Source organism: Paroedura picta, chromosome 1 (genome assembly GCF_049243985.1).
Source record: "Paroedura picta isolate Pp20150507F chromosome 1, Ppicta_v3.0, whole genome shotgun sequence".
In the NCBI taxonomy this organism is placed as follows: domain Eukaryota; kingdom Metazoa; phylum Chordata; class Lepidosauria; order Squamata; family Gekkonidae; genus Paroedura; species Paroedura picta.
The window spans coordinates 26,013,224-26,036,180 of record NC_135369.1 but is presented as its reverse complement, the minus strand read 5'-3'; the positions used below and the strand labels follow the sequence as shown (position 1 = coordinate 26,036,180).

The following is a 22,957-nucleotide window of genomic DNA, read 5'->3' as shown; positions in this document are numbered from 1 at the left end:
GGTTGATTTAGCGGTGGAGTCTGGGAAGGGTGAGCTTTGGAATATAAGGGGGCTATAAGGTGGCTATAAGGTTGCCAGCTTCCACGTCAGACGTGTAGATCTTCTGGAATTACAGCTGATCTCCAGTCAGGGATGCCAACTTCCAGGTGGGGCTTGGGGATCCCCCTGAATTCCCAGTTCATCTCCAAATTACAGAGAGAAGATCCCCCAAGCTTTGGAGGATGGACTGTAGGGCATTGTACCTGCTAGTGGTCCCTGTCCTCTCTCGGCTCCATCCCAAATTCTCCAGGAACTTCTCAGCCTGGATCTGGCAGTCCCTCACTGGTGTTTAGGGGTTAGCTGGCAACCCTACATTTCCAAATGAGATAATAATTTTGCTGTCTGGCTAAAGATAACTCAGATCTCAATAAAACTTTCAGACTTCCTCTGAGGCTTGGGTACAATTTTCTGCCCTGCTTTCTTCTGATCTCCCCCACCCCCCAAGGTAGGGCAATAAGCTCCTTTTTATCCAGCCTCTGGGTAAAACCATCACAATGATGTGAGGGAGGTGTAGGGTCAAAAGGACAACCAAGGGCATGAAGCAATGAAAAGCCTCCTCCTCTCATGAAGATCAAATATCCTGCTGAGTGCAGAAATGTATCTTGCATTTAAGAGCTGTCTGCCACAGTGTACCCAGCTTGCTTACGCATCTCTTGATATCACTAGGCAGGAGCAGAGGCTGGACATCTCATAGGACAAGCCTTGAAAAGGAGACTGACACCTGACATGAGGACATCATAAGCCTCCAAAAAGAGGAAGCCTGAAGAAGCAGGTACCTGGCTACCCTGGAGCCAGAAGGTCTTGTCTCCCCCTCCCTGGTATTTAAGGCCACAACTTTGCTTTGGAGCAATGAAAGGCCTGAACGAGAGTTGTTAAGTGTTATACAATGATCTGAAGAACCCAAGGAAATCTGAGCAAGGGGTGTTGTGGGGCTCCATCTGAGCCAGGGCACAATCTAAGAGACAGGAAGCAACCAATCAGATCAAGTGCCTCTGCATGGGCATCAAAGGTATTTCCCTGCCCAAGACCCAGATATCTGGGATCTCAACTCAAGGCCTTTAGGTAGGGTTGGCAGTTCTGGATTAGGAAATTCCTTGAACTTTGAAGGGATGGAGCCTGGATAGGTGGGGATGGGAAAGTGAGACCTCATGAGGGTTTAATGCCAGAGTCCACTTTTAGAGCTGCCATGTTCTTCAGGAGACCTGATCTCTGTCATCAGATCAGCTGCAAGGCCAGGAAATCTCCAGGCTCCGCCTGCAAGCCGAAACAGAGCCCCATTCAGAGGGACGTGCGGGACTCTCCAGTTCTTGATGAGTGTGTTGCCTATGTGATATTATAAGGATTTAAAGCACTTTGTTTCACCTTAGCTATAAGGATTGGATCTTGGTCAGAAAAACTGGAAGGTAAACCATTGAGAAATGAATCTCTCTGAATTCCTATTTTTTATGCCAATAAAGGTTGTTGTTGTTGAATCTCTCTGAAAACATGGTGCTAACCTAGGTACCCATTTTGTTGACTTAGTATTGCTGCAAGAAGTTTGCTAACAAGTTTTAAGACATTGATTTGAAGACACATTTTGAACATTAAACTGCTTTATTGAACAGCTGTGGGCAGTTCTTTTGGCTTGCATTCTCATCGGACCAGTGGTCTCTCTCCAGTTCCACCTGGAGCCTGGCATCCCACCCTTCAGGGGCCACGGGGAGCTCAATTTCAGTAAGAGAAATCACGACACCGGAGATAACCCCCTGCCCACCAAGACTAGAACAGGCTTGCCTGCTCTAAGTTGGGAAATTCCTGGAGATTTGGGGATGGAGCCTGGGGAGGACAGGAACCTTAGTGGGGTACGATGCTATACAGTCCACCTTTTCTCCAGGGGAACCGTAGTCTGGAGATGAGCTGCAATCCCAGGGATCCCAAAGCCCCATAGGGAAGCTGGCCCCCAGAGGCAAGGATGTTCCAGGCTGAAGTTGGTTCTCAATCCTACTTCTCTACTTGCACGCAATTCTGGCCTCCTAATTCTCTGATCTGACATTATTGATATTTAAGTAGCTCTGCACCCCCTCATAAGTATTGATGGCAGCTACTGACTTGCATTTAAGGTGGTTTTAGGGCCAGCCCATGGCAAAGTGGGAACAACAGACACACATCAGGTGCAATTTACCTGGGCTGCCTAGGGAGTCAGGGCTCGGGCTTCTGGCAACCTCGGTGGGGGTTTTAAGGGGGGAGGAGGAAGCGCTGTTTTTTTATATCCCACTTTTCACTACCTGAAGGAGTCCCAAAGCAGTTTACAAAGACCTTTCCTCTCCCCACAACAGACACCTTATGAGGAAGGGGGGCCTAAAAGAGCTCGGTGAAAACCACCCTAAGAGAACTGTGACTGGCCCAAGGTCACACTTGCAGCTGGCTGCACATGTAGGAGTGGGGAATCCAATCAGGTCCTCCAAGAGTCCACCACTCATAACCACTACACCACGCTGGTTTTCCATGTCACTACCCTGGCCTCCATGTCACTACCCTGGTATTCCTTGGAGGTCTCCCATCCATTTACTAGCCAAGGCCGCCTCTGAAATGACTTGTTCAGCAGCATGCAGCTCAGAGGTGAGCTCCAAGGACCTCCCTCCACCACGCAGAATGGGCACTTGAGGAAGTACAAGGCCTGAATCAAGGCCAACAGTTGGCCAGTGATGGCGAGTAAAAGCTGGGCTCCATGGTAGAGGGAAGCTGCTTTAAGTGGCACATGTCCCGCTGTGTCCAGTGACCCCTTCCTGCAACTATGGCCATTGTTAGGTTGCCGAATGGGCTATGGGCTGTCCTTGGAATGGATCACAGCCTTCTGCTGGGTGGTTGGAACCCGGTTCGGCTGGAGAGCTGTGTTCAATGAGGAATGAAAGAGACTTTTTAAAAAGAGGTGGTTGTGGCTTCTAGCTGGGTGCCCGTGAGGCTTTCAGGCTACGCCAGCCTCTCCATGAGCTTAGTTCCATGACCCCATAAATACTGATATTTGTAAATAAATCAAATGTGCGTCTCTCTCCTAGCATCTATCAATGGAACAACAACCTATTTGCATGTCTTTTTGGTGACTGGGGCTTGCATTTTCACGGTGCTTCCGCAGATCTAGGCTAGGATCTAGAACTGTGTGCCATCAAGTCACAACTGACACATCATAAGCCCAAAACCATGGGATTTTCAAAGCAAGAGATGAGCAGAGCTGGTTTGCCACAAACCTCCTCTGTATAGCAACCCCCAAGCCTATTTCTTGGTCTCCCATCCAAATTCTGACGATGGCTAACTCTGCTTAGTGTCAAAGATCAAGATCTGAGCTAGGAGGCTGCTAGCGTTCAAAATGTATAGGGCTGGATTCAGCCAGCTAGCTGCCGATAGAAGAGGGACATTCTTGCCCAATTCCTCTCTTTGGTGGAGCTCCCTGCCCCCCTTCCTCTGTGTTTCTTGGCCCACGCGGGTTCCGTGATCTATAGTCTTTTCTGACATTTAAAAAAAGCTACTGGGGGAATGGGGTGGTAGAAATGATCCCCTCCAGTCAGTGGAAGGCTGGTAGGACACAGTGTCTCCCTGGGCAGTTCTAAAAATTAATTCATGCCTATGCAGGCCTTTTATGGGAACGGATGTGGGAGACACTGGACAGCAACCCAAAGGTGCTATGCCATCCTGTCCCACTGATGAGTGTGTGCAGGAAATCACACAGGCACATACAGTCCCCGAAGGACGGAATTGTTCCCAGATGTTGCTATTTATTTTCAATCTCCCTCCATCCTGTCCCCCCACCCCCCAGCTCAGTCGAGAGGCCCCTGGAAGATGAGGCGGACAAACCCCTGCTGGCCCGTCAGCCAGGTGCCGCAGAAAGGGCAGGCAGCGTGGAAGGCGTGGGTGCCGTGGGGCAGCGGGATCTGCGCCCAGTACTGCACAGTCTTGGCAGAGCAGACGTGGCCGCAGGGGCAGAAGGCGTGGGTGGGGCGCCCGGCGTCCAGGTAGAGCCCCGCCTCACAGCCCAGCCACAGAGGCACGTAGGGCCCCGAGCGACGGCACATGGGGCACTCCCGTTCCAGGCCCCCTTTCTCCTTGCGGAAGCCCCAGTTGTGGAACCCGTGGACGTGGCCGCAGTTGACATAGACCCAGGGCTGCTTCTTCTCTACCACGCCCCTCTGTGCCAGGCTGGGAAATGCCAGCGTGCTGAAGCCCACGGGGCACTGGGGCCGGGCGGCGTTGATCTCCTGGCGCAGTGCCTCCAGCTGCTGCAGGGTCGGCGTGCGCAAGAGCCCCTCCGACGTCCGCCACAGGAGGGTGGCACCACAGAGATCGATGAGTGAGCCGTCTTGGAGCACGTTGGACTCTGACTCCACCTGGCAGGAAGGAGGGAGAGAGAGAGAAGGCGCTAAGAGGCACGTCTGTTCCTGTCCTCAGGCAACGTCTCAGGAGCAAGGCCTGCCGAGCACTCTGTCACTGCCCTGTTGCTCCTGGGGCCTAGCAGTTCAGCTTATCGTGCAATCAGACTCACAGTGCAATCTGAAGAACACTTTCCTGGGAGTCAGCCCTGCCTCAGTTGGATTCTGAGTGGGCCTGCTTCAGATCGCCCGGCAGGTGTGGCTGTGCAAATGTTTGGCCTGCGGGAAGACCCAGCTCCAGCCGCCAGCAGCTTCCCATAAAGGAGTTTGAAGGTTCAAACTAGGTGTTGCATTTTTCATAACGAGCTGGGTCTGGGTTCTCCTGACCCAACTTGCATTTCCTGCAGCCGCAGCAGGGAGCCGATGGCTCAAGGGCTGCAAAAGCCCAATTTGAATCGGGGCAGTGCTGTGGATGGGGAGGGGCTTCTATTGGGAATACCAGGGTTGAGACACGGAGGCAAGTGACAGCAAATCATCTCTGGACGTCTCTTGCCTTAAAAAACCCATAAGTCAGCTGGAACGTGACAACACATCCTACCCCACCTCCAAGCCTATATTCTGTTCCTTGGCTTTAGGGATGCCAGTCCCCAGGTGGGACCTGGGGATCCCCTGGAATGTCAGGTCATCTCCAGACTACAGATCAGTTCCCCTGGAGAAAATGGCTGCTTTGGAGGGTCGACTCCATAACATTATACTTCACTGAGGTCCTTCCCCGCCCCAAATCCCACTCTCTCCCGGCACCACCCCCAAAATCGCCAGGTATTTCCGAACTCAAAGCTGGCAAACATACTTAGCTTTATCATCAGTTAAAATGAGACTGCAACCAAGAAATCAGAAGGAGATTGAGACTGGGGAGGGCAGCCAGAAAAGCCTTTTAAGGGTAAGGCTTTGGCACTGGCAACTAAGATCAAGTTAATCCATGCCACAATATTCCCCCTTCCCATGTATGGGTGTGAAAGTTGAACAACGACAGGAAGAGAGTGGATTCCTTTGAAACGTGGTACTCGTGGAGAATTGTATGGACATGGTGGACTGCCGAAAAGATATATGTGTGATCGAGATCAAATCAAGCCTGACCTCTCCCTAGAAGCTTAAAGGACGAGGCTTTGGTCACGTCATGAGAAGACGAGTCACTGGAAAAGACAATAATGCTAGGAAACGTTGAAGGCCGTGGGAAAAGAGGAAGAGCCAAAGTGAGATGAACTGATTTAATCAAGGAAGCCACACCCCTTCATTTGTAAGACCAGAGTAAGGCGGTTCACGAGAGGACATTTCGGAGTGTCACCATAAGTCTGAAGTGATTGGATGACACTTGGCACACACACACAAAGAGACAGGGCGTTTTTCTTAAGGCCTGTTGGCAATGCTATTTTAGACCCCCGTCTTAGGCCAGGCCTGGCACTCTTCCTCTCCTCCTTCAGGCCCAACTACAGCTGCATTGTAAAGGATGTGGGGGTGGGGGCATCATCAGGGCACGGGATTGGAGTCACTGTGGGTGGGCAGGTAGTTTGGAATTTCCCGCATTCTGCAGGTGGACAGGGGTAGTCAACCTGTGGTCCTCCAGATGTCCATGGACTACAATTCCCATGAGCCCCTGCCAGCAAATGCTGGCAGGGGCTCATGGGAATTGTCGTCCATGGACATCTGGAGGACCACAGGTTGACTACCCCTAGACTAGATGACTTTGGATGTCCCTTCCAACTCTTTGATTCTATGAAATGAGTGGCAAGGAGGGAAATGGGGATTTAGACCAGGGCCGTGGCACCTGGTGGGTAAGGTGGGCTAAAACCATCTCCCCTCACATGGCCTCTTCTCCGTTTAGCATCTGTTTAAGAAAAACACAACCCGCCCCCCCCCCGAAAATAGGAGCTTGAGAGAAGGGGACATTTGCACTGCGGAAACAGTGGGAGAGAAATAACGGAATCCCTCATGTCTCCCAGCTACAGCTTACCTTTCAAAAGAACAGGGGAAATCCAATTATGGCCGTTAGGTAAGCAGGCAGTCACATGCGCAGCAGACAGGTTACTTCCTCAACAGATTCCCCTGGGACCCAGGACTGCTCCAAGCCAGGTTTCATATCCCCAAACCTGAAGTGGCCAATATTTGTAGGAGGGAGGGGCTGTTTTCAATCCTCAGCAGGCCCTCCTCCTGATGTATTGGTGTGTGTGTGAATTACCCACCACTTTCCTTCCCTCTCCTCTTCCAACGTACCAGTTTCCCCCGCTGCTGGGCAGAGCGACTGTCGCGCAAGGCATACACGTTCCCACACACAGAGATCTCGCGCCACACGCCCGGCGTGGAGTCCTCACTGAAGCCGCCATTGGGGTGCATCACCAGCACCCCGTTTGTTGTCAGCCCGTCCATCAGCCCGTCCGGAGTCCTCCACTTGGCCGCCCTCTCCTGCCAATGAAACCAGAGACTGGCATCACAGCACAGCTTGGGCAGGGGCCACAGGGGTGCAAGGGCTGTTCTCCTGCCCTTGTGTCTCCTGGATGTGGTTGGGAAACGAGCAACATGTGGCTATGACCTTTAAAGCCCTAAACGATCAGGGACCATCAGACCTGTGAGAGGATTGCCATGATCAGAAACAAAAAGATCCACATGGCTAAAGACAGCAGCGAAGTCAACAGGGAAGAGGATGGAGAACCGCTTTGATTTACCACCAAAGGAAATTATTAGTGACTTTGGTGAGGATAGCTTAAGAGTAAGCCATTCTGCACATGTTAGATAATGCACCTTCAAGGCACTTTAGGAGAAGATTTTCCTGTTCTGCACAGGAAAATCCAGCTGCAAGAGCACATTGAAAGTGCATTATCCAAACTGTGTGGGATAGGCTGGTTGTAGAAGACAGAAAGTCTAGGCAGGGTGGGAAGAAGCAGTGTAGAGTCAGAGGCTGGAGGCAAAAGGTAGCACGGAAATTGTGAGGAAGTTGGGTGGATTTGGGGGGGGGGGGCTTGTTGCAAATGAGGGACACTAGTAAGTTTTATGAAGCAAGCAAAGGAGGAGGATACCACCCAAAGAATCTGCTGCAGGGGCTGTACTACATGGGTCACAGCCAAGAAGAAGGAAAGGAAGAAATGACCAGAAGCAGAAATGAACCTTGCGGAAGAGGAAAAGAACTTTCCAACAATAGAAACACAAAAGAACAAAGTCAGAGTCTCGTGGCACCTTTAAGACCAACCAAGTTTAATTCTTGGTATAATCACATGTGCATGCACATGTCTGCAGATACATTGAAACAGAAGTCACCAATGATTATATTTGGGAGGGGGGGTTAATTACCTTCAGGGATAGTCAAACTGCAGCCCTCCAGATGTCCATGGACTATAATTCCCATGAGCCCCTGGCAACAAATGGACATCTGGAGGGCCGCAGTTTGACTACCCCTGATTGCCTTGACCAAACTAGCCCTTCCTGGGAACTAACCCCCCTCCCTCCACCTGTATCTGAGGCTGGAGGAAATCTGTTTCAGTGTCTCTGGAGAAGTGTACATGCACACAAGCGCTTATACCCAGAATTAAACTCAAAAGTGCCACTGAGCTCAAACTTTGCTCTATTGCTCCAGACCAACACAGCTACCCATCTGAATCTGTCGATATAAATACAGGCATAACAAACATGATAAACTGTCTGAGGCTGCTCCTGCACAATCTCCTCACTGATTTCATCATCACTGAAAATACAGAGACAGGCACAATGGGGATGTTGCTTTGGTGTGTGCAGTTTTTTGGCACAGACTCTTCTAACTCTCCCCCCAGTTTATCCTTTCCACCCATAAGACCACGTGGGTTCACAATGACATGGTCATCAGAGCCGCTGTTGCAACTTTCTGCCCCCCCCCATTCCTTCATGCATGTGCTATAGTACTATAACGCTGTATTAAAATTTGGAATCCAAATAGATAAGTGACAATGGATTATTACTGAGTTGTCGTCGTCGTCATCATCATCATCATCATCATCATCATCATCATCATCATCATCATCATCATCATCATCATCATCATCATCATCATCATATTGGATTTCTTACCCGCCCCTGTCGGCAAGCTGTCTCATGGTGAATTATAGAATAAAACTCCACATAAAACAATTATTATAACCCCATTAAAATATAACACCACCCCACAACTAATCCCCTCACGGTGCATCATGGGGGCATCACCGATGATGATGGTTTGTTCTGGCGATAGTCTGGCCTAATATAGACTCCCCTGAAGTTATAGAGTTATAACACTATAACATTATTACCATTATAGCTGTCAAAAACCCTTCAGTGTTGAGTCAGTTGGGAAAAAAAGTTGGGAAAATGACACCGACAAAGCTGGAAAATGTTTCCAGGGCAGGAAGGACCTTTACAAAAGAGATATTCTCAGCCTCACCTACCTCCCAGGGTTGTGAGGATAACAAAGAAGAGAGAAGAAGAGAGAAGGATGATGTATGCTGTTATGGGTCCCCACTGGGAAGAAAGGTGGGGTATAAATGAAATAAAGATTGTACTGAGGATAGGGAAAACCTGGAAAGAGGACAATTACAATATAGTGTGTTGAAGCCCCCCCCTGACATGCCACTTTAGAAGCCAAAGCTGAAAAAAACCTCTATGTGAAAGCAGCTAGCATCACATGAGAATCAGTACAGAACTGAAAATTTTAGCCTTTCAGCCTATCTTGAAAATGAAAAAAAAGCCTACAATGTGAAGGTCAGATGAGCTTTCCTTAGGAGGGAATAGTCAAGGGGGGGGGTTGGGCACAAGAGAGAAGGCTCAACCTTTTACAGCCACCAGACTGTTTTCTGACGGCTCTGGCACTGGGACAAGGGACTAATCAGTGCGGTGCAGCAACCAGAAACAGCACAGAGAGGTGATCATCTCCACTGGCATGCTGGGAAGAACTCCACCTAGTGAACGTCCTTCTTGTCCCGAGCCTAACCGTGCCCTGTGCGCATTCTGTCTACCACTGCTCCACCCAAACGTGCAAAGACACACACAGTCGCTCCAGTGACTCACTCACTCCAAGGAAAATGTTGCGGGAGGCATCGAAGCCAGCAGCATAAATGCGCGCTGTGTACGGGGGGTTCCGTTCACAGATGACCCGGCAGGCAAAGCGAGATATGGTGCTCTGAGCTGACTGACCATCGACGGCTGAGTTGGCCCCAGGGGTTGTGTCCGTCACCACAAAATCAATCATACTCTCCGTGGAGCGACCAATCTGGAAATAACAGAGGTGATGTGGTAGAAGGATGGAAGTTAATAAAATGGGGTGGATCCAAACCCAAAATGTTCACCTTTAGAACGTGACTTTCACGCTTCCCTCCACCAGCTGTGACCCACTGACCTCAATGAAATGCTGTTCCTCAATTGGGCAGGGGACCTTGAAAGGGATCTGCAGCAAAAGGAGGGGGAATTGGTGGAAATTGCTACTTTCATCTGGATTAAGCTCCTTCCCGAATCTTTCATTCACTTGTTTTGCATTTGCAGCGGTATCCAGACAATGAATTTTTCTCTCACTAAAAGTTATCTGGTGTAGAAACTTCTGGAAGGCCCCCAGATAGCCTTGCCATATCAAGATATCATTTTATTGCAACCATCTGAGCTCTCTTATGTATTCCTTTGTCATCTCAATAAAGTACTATGTCCCTTTATACAGCTTCCTATGAAGCTGTTTAGTTATAGCGCTCTTCATTCTGAGTGCAATCTGTTCCACTTAATATTTCTGGTAAGGGCTAGGAGGAGGAGCTGGTCTCATGGCTTAAGTGTCACTCAACACCCACTCAGGGCAGCTGTCCCGCCCCTCAGTGCTCCTCCAACTGGCTTGCCTGTCTGTCCAGCTACCAGCCAATCGCCTTCCGTCCCTCACTCCTGACCACCCCCTCCTCCTTCTACCCCCCCCCCCCCGAGGCTCAGAAGCTGCAGATCCCTGCTCCTTGAGAGCTGTCCTGCTGGTATGTTCCCTTCCCAGGAGGCCTCCAGCCTGCAGCCTTTCCAGGTCCTGGGGGGAGGGAGAGGCCATCCGCAGAGTTCTTCCACCCCACTCCCAATCTAGTGCCCACTGTATTCCTGAATGCAATGGGCTTTGTCTCTAGTTTTTATTATAAAATGTAAAGCAAAAGAAGTTCCATGAAGAAAAGTGAAGCAGTCTGTTATGCTTTCATGCAATGAGGGCCAAATATTCTGGCTTCCTTTGCAGGGAGCTCTTGGCTGGGGTACCAGCAGGCCTGGAGGGAAAAAATCTGCTCCTTGATTAGGTGGAAATGGACAGGGCAGTCTTAACTATGGGGCAGTTTAGGGAACTGCCATGGTCCCACACTGTGTGTGAGGGTGATAGAAAATGATGGTAGAAAATGGGAGTGAAATCAAAGGAAAAAATTGGTGTGTTTTGAAAGGATATGCTTTGTGAAAATTGGGTGTATTGTTCTTGTTCTTGGGGAAATGGGGTCATCCTTAGAAATAGGTGTCCAAAGCTTTTTGTGGCATGGAGAGAAAATAACATCGCCTGATAAATAACATCCCATTATGCCTCTATTGAAAGGGACATGAGACTTTTCTCCACATCTGTAGGCAACCTGGGATGTCTCAGACTATGTAAAGGTAAAGGTATCCCCTGTGCAAGCATCGAGTCATGTCTGACTCTTGGGGTGACGCCCTCTAGCGTTTTCATGGCAGACTCAATACGGGGTGGTTTGCCAGTGCCTTCCCCAGTCATTACCGTTCACCCCCCAGCAAGCTGGGTACTCATTTTACCGACCTTGGAAGGGTGGAAGGCTTAGTCAACCTTGAGCCGGCTGCTGGGATCGAACTCCCAGCCTCATGGGCAGAGCTTTCAGACTGCATGTCTGCTATCTTACCACTCTGCGCCACAAGAGGCTCTCCCAGACTAGGTACGACCATTTTATTTGGCAATCTTCTCCACTGAAATCATTATTACCTATGTATGAAAAAAGCAGCCATATTTTAAGAATATGTGAAGTTAATAAAACTATTTAATCCATTAACTGGCAATCTTATCTTTTAAATTATGCTGAGATTATTAACATGAGATTCAGCTAAACTCATAGAGCATACATGGTAAATTGGATTATATTTACCATATATGTTCCCATGAGATAAAATGGGTCTTCTATTCAAATGACAAGATGTTTTTCTCCAGGCCGGTTGGCAGTGCTGTACAGAACTACAGTTCCCAGAAGTCTTTCCTCAGGATCCCTGAGATTTACATTCTATTAAACCATCTTAGAAACTACTATCATAACTCTGTCAAAAGCCCCCAAGTTTGCCTTTTGTAGCACCACTCAGAACCTGGACTGTCTCTACACCTACAACGAATGCATACATTTTATTTATTTCGTTCATTAACAAGATTTTTTCCTACAGTTGCCAATCTCCAGGTGGGGCCTGGAAACCTCTGCTTTTACAACTGATTCCAAGATGAGGGACATCAGTTCCTCTGGCGGAAATGGCAGCTTTGGAGGATGCAGTCTATGGCATTGCACCATGCTGAGGTCCCTCCCCTTCCCAAACCCCACCCTCTCCAGGCTCCACCCACCAAATTCCCAGGTATTTCCCAGCCCAGAGCTGGCAACCCTATTTCCCCCCATCTTTCTGCCCTTATAGGGCCACCAAGACACATAGATTAGAACCTCATTTTAAAAGCCATTAAAAGCAGCATGTTAATAAAAAAGAGGTTAACATAAATACAAAATATAAAAACAACAGTTGAAACATCAAGGAGGAAGAAAGATGCCCCTTGGCTTGCTGGCTTGGTCTACTCATGCCTAAGATTATCCCCTTTTTCCCTCTGACAAAGCTCTTGTGATTTAACAATTGCAAAGTCCCAGGAAATTTTTTCTGGAGTTCGGCTTTTTAATTCCACTGGTTTCCCCCCCTCCCTTACATACAGTATAATTCCTGAGTCATTGCTTTCCCCTTGGCTTGCCAAGTCTGGGCGGGAAATACCTGAAGATTTTAGGGGTGGAGCCTGGGAAAGGCAGGGGGAGGGACTTCAATGCAGTACAATGCCAGAGTCCACCTTGCAAAGCGGCCATTTTCTCCAGGCGAGTGGATCTCTGTAGTTGCATTTGTAATCCCAGATCTCCAGCCACCACTGGAGGTTGGCAACTCCTTTGTCTCGCCCTTCTCCTCTCTTCAGTTTTGGGGATGGGAAATCCCCGGGTGAAGTTTGTTCTTCATTGACCACTGAATTTTTGTCCTGTGTTGGCACAGCAGTCAAAGGCACAAGGGCCCTGCCAGAAAACAAGGGGGTGATCCTGCTCCTTCCGTGGCTGCAGTGGGTACCTGAAACATGTCAGTTTCGCTGTCGTGCGTGTACTCCACAATCACCGAGTGGCTTCGGGAAAGTGTGTAGGAGATGCTGTGCTGGCCTTTGTTACTCAGCGCCTGTTGGGGAGAGGGGAAAAACCATAGGAACGGCCTGTAGCTTCTTTCCAGAGCAGGACGCATCACCCCCTGTAACCACCCATCCATCCCCTTGTCCATCTTATGCTCAGTGGGTTCCATACCAGCTCAAGGGACGGAAGACTGTCTCTCATTCCCCCGGTGCAGCCACACCATTGCACCTAGAGGGGCCCAAAGTGACCACACTCTCTTGAGACTAAGGAATCAACCTGGTAACATCAACCCACAAACCTCACGTTTGCAGGGATCGCTTGTAGTTTCTTTCAAAAGGGAAATGCAGTCTGCACATGCTCAGCACTCCTTTTGTTACTGCCTCCCTTATTCGGGGTAATAGAAATGCACTACCCAAAATGGTTCACAAACTTATTTGGATAAACAATTAGGGAGTGTCCTGCTATGTAATTTTCACTCTGCTTAAGGGATTGCATTAATACTTCTGCTTCTGGCTGGTTCCAGACTTCTACAGGCCTAAATCACTACTTAATTGATTGTACTTTCTTGATTGTACTGACCTATTCTACATCATCTGCCTTAAGCACCTTAGAGAATAGCGGACTACAAATAAAATAAATAAAAATATTTCAACATAAGTCCCTCAAAAGCCTTGACTTGGTCTAATGATGGGGGAAGGGACCTTCTGGTGGCCAGGAAGCAGTTCTGAGATTTGTTGTGGGCAGGAGGACTCACCTTGGACACAAGCGGCGTGGAGATGTGGTGGATGACATCGGGCTTCACCCCGTTAGGCTTGGGCCTCTTGAACAGGGCCAGTCGACTGCGGCGTCGGCCCTTGTCACCGTTGGGCAAGGAGCCATTGTACCTGCATAGCAAGGCACCAACTTAATAAAAAGAACCGTGTGCCATCACATGTCAACCAGCTCATGGTAACCTCATCCATGAGGTGTTAAAGGCAAAAAATGAGTAGAGGTGGCTTGCCATTGCACGGACGATCCTTGGGGGTCTCCCACCCAACTACTAGCTAACAGACCCTCCTTAGCTTGTGAGATCTAATGAACTCAGGCTGAGCTAAGGTGATTCAGGTACTGGCATGCTTGCATGTATGTTTGTCTTTAGTGCCTTATGTCAATAAAAAATCACGCCAATTTAAACCAACAACAAAATACTGAGTCCAGATTTTGAACTACCAGGAAACTGGCTGTAGGATTGTAATGTGTGTTGCACAGGCTCTAGTTTAAACAGGGTTCCCCAACACGGTCCCCATGGGTGCCATGGTAACCACTGATCCCCTTGCTGCTGCCCACCAAGTATTTTTAAACAGTGGGTGGAGCCAGGCTGAGATCTTGCAGAGCAGGACTTCTGAATGGCTACTGGAGAACCCATTGAAGAAGAAGAAGAAGAAGAAGAAGAAGAAGAAGAAGAAGAAGAAGAAGAAGAAGAAGAAGAAGAAGAAGAAGAAGAAGAAGAAGAAGAAGAAAGTTGGTTCTTATATACCGCTTTTCCCTACCCGAAGGAGGCTCAAAGGGGCTTACAGTCACCTTCCCATTCCTCTCCCCACAACAGACACCCTGTGAGGTGGGTGAGGCTGAGAGAGACCTGATATCACTGCTCAGTCAGAACAGTTTTATCAGTGCTGTGTCGAGCCCAAGGTCACCCATCTGGCTGCATGTGGAGGAGCGCAGAATCAAACCTGGCATGCCAGATTAGAAGTCCGCACTCCTAACCACTACACCAAACTTGCTGGAGATATTAAAATAATGCCGTTTCAGTGGTGACTGCCACCACAGGTTTGGCAATATTTTCTCTCACTGTTCCTTCCTAGTCTATTTTTAAATCAGTCCCCTCTTCCTTTGTTTTTGAGGATCCACTGAAGTGGCCATGTTTGGTTGCCCCCACTACCCTGTGTCAGAATTTTAAAGGTTCGCACAGGCTCAAAGAGGGGGGGGGACCCCTTGGTTTAAAGACCATTTATCACGCAAAAGGCATTTATATTTGCTGCTGTTGTGGTTCTATTGTGCCAAGCATATATTTAGAGATTGATATGTTAGATTGCTGTCACAATCTGAATTATTTCTTACATTTACTATTGTTTTAACAAGTTTTTTTCCTGAAGTATTTGATCACTACTTTATTTTCTCTTTCCCTGTGTTTTTATGGCATATAGTGTGGAAATAAGCGTTTAAACTACAGAAAAAGTTCAAAATGCAAATCCACAGAGTTCAAAATAATGAAACATTTGTTGCAGATGCGTGGCCATGCTCATCTTCTCTGGAAAAATAAAACAGCAATCCAGTTGCACATTAATAGCTAACAAAATTTATTCCGGCACACATTTTTGTGAGTCATTGCTGACTTCATCTGATCTATGGACACTTGCACATCTGAGGAAATAAACTCTGACTCATGAGAGTTGATGCTGGGGGAAAGCAGTATTTTGTTTAAGGTGCCACTGCTGTTTAATTTTCCTGAACCTTGTAGACAGATTTCCCAGGCAACTATAGCAAAATATTACCTCAGCCATTCCAGTTTCTTTGCAATTTCTGATTTCCCTGAACTGCCTAAACCCAGTCTTATGTAACTTCTGCAACATGGAGAGTCAGCATCACTGACCTCCAAACAAGGTCTGATCAGCACAGCTAGTGGTCCACCACTGCCCACTGGCCGCATACTGTGGTGTTCCTGCCACGAGACAATCTCACCGTTTTTGCTTTCTAAACAAGCAGGGAGCTCAAACCTATGTGGGAGGCACCATGTATAAACAACATTTGGCTTAGTGTGTTGCTACTTGTGCGAGTCAGAGGTTTCAGATCCCCACATAAGTTCTAAAAAGAGAGGTGCTAGACTCTTCTCTAGGAGATGTATTCTCTGATCTGAAAGTCCCAGAAAGGATGCCAGCCTCCCAGTGGGACCTGTGGATCCCCTGGAATAATAGCTCATCTCCAGACAGCAGAGATCAGCCCTCCCGGAGACTTTGGGGGGAGACTCTCTGGCATTGTACTCTACTGAGGTACCTGTCCTGCTCCACTCCCAAATCTCCTGAAATTTGCCAACCTTTTGCTAGCAACCCTACCCCCACCTCACCCCCTGCCAGTAGCCAGTAGCCAGGAGTGGCCTAATTTCCCATTCAGCCTGGATAGGTGGATGGGGCAGGGACAGCATGGGCTGACATTGGTTACTCATTAGTAAGAAAGTTGAGTCATGCACCTGTTCAGCTTCCTCATCTCCTGCTTCCTGTTCCTGGGCCCATACCTGCTGGCCCATGCATCCCCAGCCCATGCCTGCCTGCCTGCCCTCCAGTGAGCCCCCTGCTGCCTCTCTACTTACCCCAGCACAATCAGCTCCCCGTACTTCACTGGCTCCTTGGTCAACAGGATACTGTCCCCTGGAGAAGGGTAGATGCGGCTGCTCTTGGGGCAAGCTCTCCGGAGATCTAAGGACTGGGAACTCACTGCTTCTGGGCTGCTTTCTAGCACCATCCTGCAATGACACGTCAGAAGTTACTCCTGGGAGTTTGTTCCTAAAATAAGAGGTGCTGAGACACAGGCTGATCTTACCCGGATGCTCTTTCCCTAGCCACAGAAATATCTTTTTTTTTTTTTAGGATTACTCAGAGGGGTGGGGTAACAAACTCTACGCATGCTCAGATGCTCATTATTACCGAACAATATTTCGCATCCTGCCTTCCTATCGTCACAACCTGTTTTGATGGCTTCCCTGCATCCATCTGTTGCCACGGTGACACTCCCTGACCTCTACTGCTTCTAAGTTGCCATGGTGATACTCTCGCCTCTTAGTAAACACCTCTAGCATTTCCTGGTTTCCAAAGTGATGGCCCCCAAAGTCACCGCGGTGACAGCCCTAAACTACCTCTGCTCTGTTACTACGGCAGCATTTCAGATATTTAATGCTACCATGTTACCATGGCAACACTCTTGTCTTCAACCTGGTGCCTTTGAGAGTGGAGGAGGCCAGGGTGGTTCACTGAAACCCTTTGACTATCCCCTGTTCCCGAGTCTGCCAGTCCTCGGTCTAGTTCCAGAAATATCGCACGCACACAATACACCCTCCTTCACAAAGGAAAGAAAACTACAGGGGCCCGGAGGAGGGGAACAAAAAGCCTCCAAGCCTAGTTAACACCAGATACAGCTCTGTAACAGGAGATGTATTAATATAGATAAGAGTGCCTCTAAACATGCACAAAGTCCATTTCCTTTGAGCACCAAGCAACGGCAGTCACCGCACATACATGCAATCTGTGTGGGTTACAGGTCTGCCTTAAAGGATTTAGCAAAATGAATCACAGGTTGCAGGTAACAATACATTTGATGTATGTGGGGTGGGGGGATAAGAAACGATTTGTGGCTACCCAGTGGTGAAGCGAAGGTACTCTGTGCATAGCCCAAGACTTGTATTTCCAGAAGGTAGAAGTGTTGGTCTGCAGAAGAAGAGCAAGATCCAAGCCCAGTTAACACCTTGAAGACCAACAAGATTTTCAGGTTATAACCTTTCTGGTTTTAAAGCTCTTGAATTCTGTTGAAGGAACCTTTGACTCTCTAAAGCAGGGATAGCCAAACTGTGGCTCTCCAGATGTCTATGGACTACAATTCCCATGAGCCCCTGCCCCATGATGGCAGGCAGTCATGGGAATTGTAGTCCATGGACATCTGAGGAGCCACAATATGGTCACCCCTGCTCTAAAGCTTATACCCCGGAGATCTTGTTGGTCTTTAAGGACTTGACTCTGGCTCTTCCTTTATGCATCCCAAAACTGAATTCAGGATAAAGGGGGCAAGGTTCAAATGTGTATCTTTGTGTACAAACCAGCATCATCACACCTGTACCCTCTTACTTAATTTGAACCCAAGCTCCAGATAACAGCAACAGCACCAGGGTAAAACATACCACCTTCTAGAACCAGAAAGTTCCCCAAGCCCTTTCTAGGATAAAACAATATCACTACTTTGCACCTATATCCCCATAACCACACCACCACGGTCAGTTCTGGTGCACAGATCACAATAATGGCATCTCAAGCCTTTAAACAGGCAACAATACGCATAGCTATGTGCTGCAAACAATATGCAATAGTTATACAAAGTCAAATGGTTGTAGTGTCCAACCCAAATGCAGTTTTCCTTGCCATAATCATCCTCTTGCTTGTAATTTCTGGATAAATGGATCCATGTAGAAAGGGCCACTGAAATAGCCATCCACCTCCATCCACTGCACATCCCCAAATGAAGCCATTTTGGCTTCCAAAGTACAACTGACACAGGTCTAACAAAGTTGTTATGGGCAGAAATATTAAATATGCAAGCTCAGGTAGGGCTAAAATGATATTTTGGACAAATTCATTACACTTTCAAAATCTGAAACTGGAATTTTGAATTTTAAAATGTTAACGTTTTGGAGTTTGAAAGTTGTTGACAGAAGGAATACTTCTCTAGGATCACAGGGTGGTTTGTTTTTGGGGGGTTAGTATGATCACAGAACCTCCAGAGAGGGGCCCTGGGTCTGTGGAGGAGCTCCTCCTTTGCATCCAGCATTCCCAGGTCCAACCCCCATCATCTCCAGTTAAAAGGGCCTCCAGTTTAAAGGACCTCTGCCTGAGACCATGGAGAGCTACTGTCAGTCAGAACAAATGCTGCTGACCTTGATGGGCCAATGGTCTAGCTTGCTATACAGGTTAATACAGGTGTAGCCAAACATGGAAACTTAAGAAATTAATGTGGGGGGTTGCATCTATGTGAATGGGGTTAGGTCCCCTGGATACTGGATCCTGAGAAGTCTGCCTTGGCCTTAAGTGAAAATCCCACACTTGGCAGGCTGAAAAATGACATAGAAATAGACAGCAAAATCACGTTAAAATTAATAATGAAAACAAGCCAGAAGGGTTATTCTTGGAGATGGGGAAGGGACACAGGGTGGAAGCTGGGAGACAAGAAATTTAGGGAGCTGCGGTGGAGAAATTGGTATATGTGGTTGTGATAGAACCAGCCCAAGTCCAATCCTTGCCCACCCACTGTTCCGGTTGGGGCCAGCTCCAGGCGGGTGGCAAAAGGAACTCCCTGGATAACCACCACCGCCACCTGGCTAAAGTTCAGGGTCACAGCTGGGAGTCAGGACCCCTAGCTGCCCTTTTCACACCTGTGAGGCCTTGCTTCTGTGGTCCCCACAGTCCTAGCACCTGAACACTGTGGGGGACAAGTTACTGCAAGGGTCCAACCCTCTCTGTGTCTTCCCTTTACATAGGCTAGGGTTTCCAAGGTGGGGGATCACTATGTGGATCACAGAACCATGGCACGCTTCCAACTTAGAAAATTTATTAAAAGAACAAGGTATAATCAGCAGATCTTTAGCACAGCACAGAGTTAAGCAAAAGAGACAAAAGAAACTGGCTGAAACGCAGTCCTTTTGTCCCTCTGCTAAACATACCCGATCTGATGTTAAATACAGGGCAGGCACCTTTGCTTTAAAAGGTTCCAAAGTTTCATTGCATTGCTCACATGTCCAAGATGGCTGCTCACCTCTTCTCCCAAGAGCAGGCTCCTTTCCTGATGTTCAGAAGATGACAGACCAAGAGCCAAAGACCCAAAGACAAAAGATCCCTCCTTCCTATGATCAGGATCACATATACTTTTCTGTCCCTTCCCACAGGAAGTCCCTAACCTAGGAATTCTGGGAAGAAGACGCTCTCCCCCTCCCCACTTCAGGTACCTGCTTTCTGGCCAACTCAATTAACATGGGAAAAGGACGGTGAACAGGGGTTAGCAGCCCCTTCCCCTCCCCAGCCCAGAGGAAAAAGCTGTCCTTTTGAAATAGCAATAGAGGCTTCACTGTCACAGTGGTAAAGACTGCAAGGAAGGAAGAGGGGGCTCCTGAGCAGATACAGAGTGTCTACTTTCTCACTGACGCTTGCAGTGCACACCTCTGAGCTTAGGGGTAAAGCTTCTAAGTCAGACAGGAAGTGACTTTCAAGCAGCAGTGCGTGCCAGCACCTCTACGCAAAGCACTGTCACTACCAGGGCTTCATGCTTTTTAAACAGGGTGCTACATCTGGGTATCCTGAGGCTTTCATTTCATGGGATGGGGATATACTGAAACGGAGGAAAGTGGCTGAGTTCCTGAATTTTGTGGAGAATAATTTTGTGGGGAGAGATGGGATCTGTAGGTCAGTGCCTTGTGTTGGGGAAGAGGACCAAGGCTTTCTACATTCAGAGGTGGCATATGCTGCAGTTGGAGCATGAGCATTGTTTGTGCGTGCGCATGTGTGCAGGATGGAGTAATACCAATAGAGTAGGAGAGGAAAACATCCTGCTATAATGAGATTCAAGGAAACTTGCATGGTTTCTTTCCTTCTCTCTCTCTCTCTCTCTCTCTCTCTCTGTGTTTGTGTGTGTAAAGTATAGAACCTACAAGGGTAGAGGAAGGATGTTTAGAAGGGCATCTATGGAATGGTGGAAAGAAAGGCACAAACTGCCTAGGAGGGCAATCGATGAAGCTGCCTGGCGACGAGGAAGTCTGTTTGAATGCTTGCTGTATTGGGGAGTGGGTTGAGAGCTTGCATCTGAGGGAAGAATTTGCAAAGAGGTCACAGACCCAGAAGATCTAGCCTGCTGAGGTAGAAGGATAAGGCTGGGTGTGTATTCTGGGTTTCAGAGGAGAGGGACTGGTCTTTGCTGTTTTGATTAATTCTGATTTATCCATCAGGCTGCTCTTGGGTGGGGCAGGTGGGACTGAAGCTTCTGGGAAGTGTTTGGAGGGGCATTTTTGGGTGCTCTGACCCAAAATACCCAGGGAAACTGTATACTGAAATTGCATTGGGAGATGGGGGTGGATAAGACAGGTGTGGAGCATGTGAACTGTAGAAGGGGGAGGGAAATGACATCCCAGTGTGTGTGTATGTGTGAGTGTGTATGTGTGGGTGGGAGTGAGCCACATTTTGCCAGTGATTATTTGCTTTAAAAAATGCTGCAAATATATATATATATATATATACACACACATTTTAAAATGCTGCATATTTTTTCCCCTTAATGCAATCTATTTTGCAAAAAGATAAACAAAGGCAACTAAATGATCAAGAATTGGATTGGAGGAGTCAGGAATTGGGGTGGGGGCAGACACATAAAGAGATGGGGGTGGATAAGGAATTAAGAGACACCAGAGGAATTGAAGGGCACTCTCTGAGAGATCTGGGGTGTTGGGGCTGAGTTGAACCAAAAAACACCCCACTAAATTTGAGAATTGGATTAGGGTTAGGAATTAAGGAATATTGGGCTGGATTTGGGTTGGTCGATCAGGAATGGAAAGTGCGGGAGTGGGGGGGGGCATAGGAATTAAAGGACACCCCTTGGAATGAAGGTAGACACCTAGCTGGATTAGGAAAAAGGATCAATATGAGAACATTTTTTTTAATCCAGAGGAGGCAGCAGATAAGGAAGGGAAAGGCAGGCAGAGGTGATGGTGAGGTTATGGTATAAGGATACCCATATCGTTGTGGGGCTGAGGAATGAAGGGAGACCCTTCCACATTTGGGCAGGGATGGAGAGGGGGTACCCTACAGTTGGCGGGGGAACCAGACAGACCGGGGCGGGGGCGGGGGGGGGCATCCAGGCAGACAGACAGACAAACAGACGGACGGACGGACAAAACGCAGAGACTTGGCTAAAGTGCAGCGACGGGGGTGGGTGGGTGGGTGGGGGGTGAGCGAGGCATCTCTCCTTCCTCCCTGCCCGCCCTTTCCCCATGCACCCCCCTCCCGCCGCGTCCTCCCTCCCCCCGCCCCAGGGTTGGGGGTCTCTCCGGCTCACCCCTCTGTGCGTCCCCCCCGCTCCCCTGCGGCGGGTCCCTGATCAGCAACCGCCTGCGCAGGATGGATAGCCCCGCATTGCCGAAGGAAGGAGGCGGCTAGGCTGCTGCTGAGGCTGCTGCTGCTGCTGCTTCTGCTGCTGCTCCGGCGCCGGGCGGGATCACAAGCTCAGCTCTCCCGCCCCGCCAAGTCTGCAACACACAACACACACCCAGAATCCGAGCGGGGAAAGGAAGGGAAGGGGGGCAACCGCCTGCCCCTCTTCTCTCTTCCCCCTCCCATCTAGGGGCAGCCCCAGCCATGTACCCTCCCCCCCCCCCCACACACACACACCAGCTGCATCACAAAGCACACAGAGAAAGAGAAGGGGTGGGGGTGTTTGTTTATTGTCTTGCAGGTGCAAAAGCCTGGAAAAGGCTAGAACAGATGGGGATGGGGTGGGTGGGAAGGGGGGGGGGTTGTCCGGGCAGGGAGGGGGTACAGAGAAACAGTGGGAACCTGGGAAGCAATGCCAGGGAGCAAGGGAGAAAGGCGCCCGGCTTGCCTCACTTTGGGGGGGGGGGTAGAGAAATAAGAGACAAGAGCAACAGATAGCACAGCCCCAGCTCCGTGCAGAAGCGGGCGTGGGGGGGGGGGGGGAAGCAAGAAAATGACAGGGGGTCCAAGATCACTGGAGTGATGCAGGCAGCAAGAGCAACAGCAAACCGTTCCATTAGCAAACAATGCTGATGTGCCATCGTTTTGCGGATAACAATTCCCATGTTGGTTCTCGGTACATTATTAATATACACCATAATTGTGCTGGCGCCTTATTGTGATATTATCTTGATGATGAGGATGATCATGGAAGAGTTCAAAGACAGCCAGCCCCTGACTCTCCACCACCCAAAGTTTAATGCAGAGGTTTACTGGTTCTTGGGAACCAGGGGGTTGGAGGGATTACCGGGTGAGGGACCAGAACTGGGAAGCCAGTGGCCGGAAAGATGTTTTTGGAAGAGTAGTGATGGACGGGGTAGGATATTAATTGAGGAGGCAGGATGAAGGGGCTCGCACAGGATCCAGAGTCAGTGGAGGAGTGTTGTTTATTTTTTGTATAAGGAACTAATTGACCACCCGCCCACCCTCATTACAAAGAGAAGGATTTCTCCAGTTCTTCCCTCCCACATTTGTCTAATCATGACCAGCCAGTTTGCCTGTCTTTCCCCCTCCTGCTAGAAAGGAACAAATATTTAGGGTGGGGCGGGGTGGAATGGAGACTGTGTGCAGAGTAGGAAAATCTATTTCAGACCTGCCAGGAACTGCTGCCTCCCTTGCTTGTCTTTGCATAACAAGCTGTTCTCCT

At 48.8% G+C, this 22,957-nt stretch overlaps 1 protein-coding gene across 6 annotated transcripts; it reads right to left on the bottom strand.

The window, feature by feature from the left end:
* Positions 1–1,633: 1,633 nt before the first annotated feature.
* On the bottom strand, positions 1,634–21,893 carry LOC143833590 (E3 ubiquitin-protein ligase pellino homolog 1-like). Of its 6 annotated transcripts, none has more exons than XM_077329641.1 (8): positions 21,617–21,893; positions 16,128–16,280; positions 13,536–13,665; positions 12,729–12,830; positions 9,772–9,819; positions 9,448–9,645; positions 6,651–6,839; positions 1,634–4,397 (listed from the first exon to the last, which is right to left on the bottom strand). In XM_077329641.1, exons 2-8 carry the CDS (start codon positions 16,277–16,279, stop codon positions 3,831–3,833), a joined length of 1,386 nt encoding a protein of 461 aa, XP_077185756.1. In that variant the 5' UTR covers position 16,280; positions 21,617–21,893; the 3' UTR covers positions 1,634–3,830. The 6 variants fall into 6 exon arrangements, with proteins under 6 accessions (XP_077185756.1, XP_077185764.1, XP_077185726.1 ...); XM_077329649.1 differs by lacking the exon at positions 21,617–21,893 and adding an exon at positions 19,331–20,483; XM_077329611.1 differs by lacking the exon at positions 21,617–21,893 and adding an exon at positions 16,501–16,633.
* Positions 21,894–22,957: the final 1,064 nt, after the last annotated feature.

Coding starts and splice junctions, on each gene's coding strand:
- LOC143833590 (XM_077329611.1), bottom strand. CDS start 16,613: ATGCTAGAGGTGTTTACTAAGAGGCGAGAGTATCACCATGGCAACTTA. Junction 12,831..13,535: donor CCACGCCGCTTGTGTCCAAG/GTGAGTCCTCCT, acceptor TCTCCCCAACAG/GCGCTGAGTAACAAAGGCCA. Junction 4,398..6,650: donor CCCAGCAGCGGGGGAAACTG/GTACGTTGGAAG, acceptor CCTTCCTGCCAG/GTGGAGTCAGAGTCCAACGT.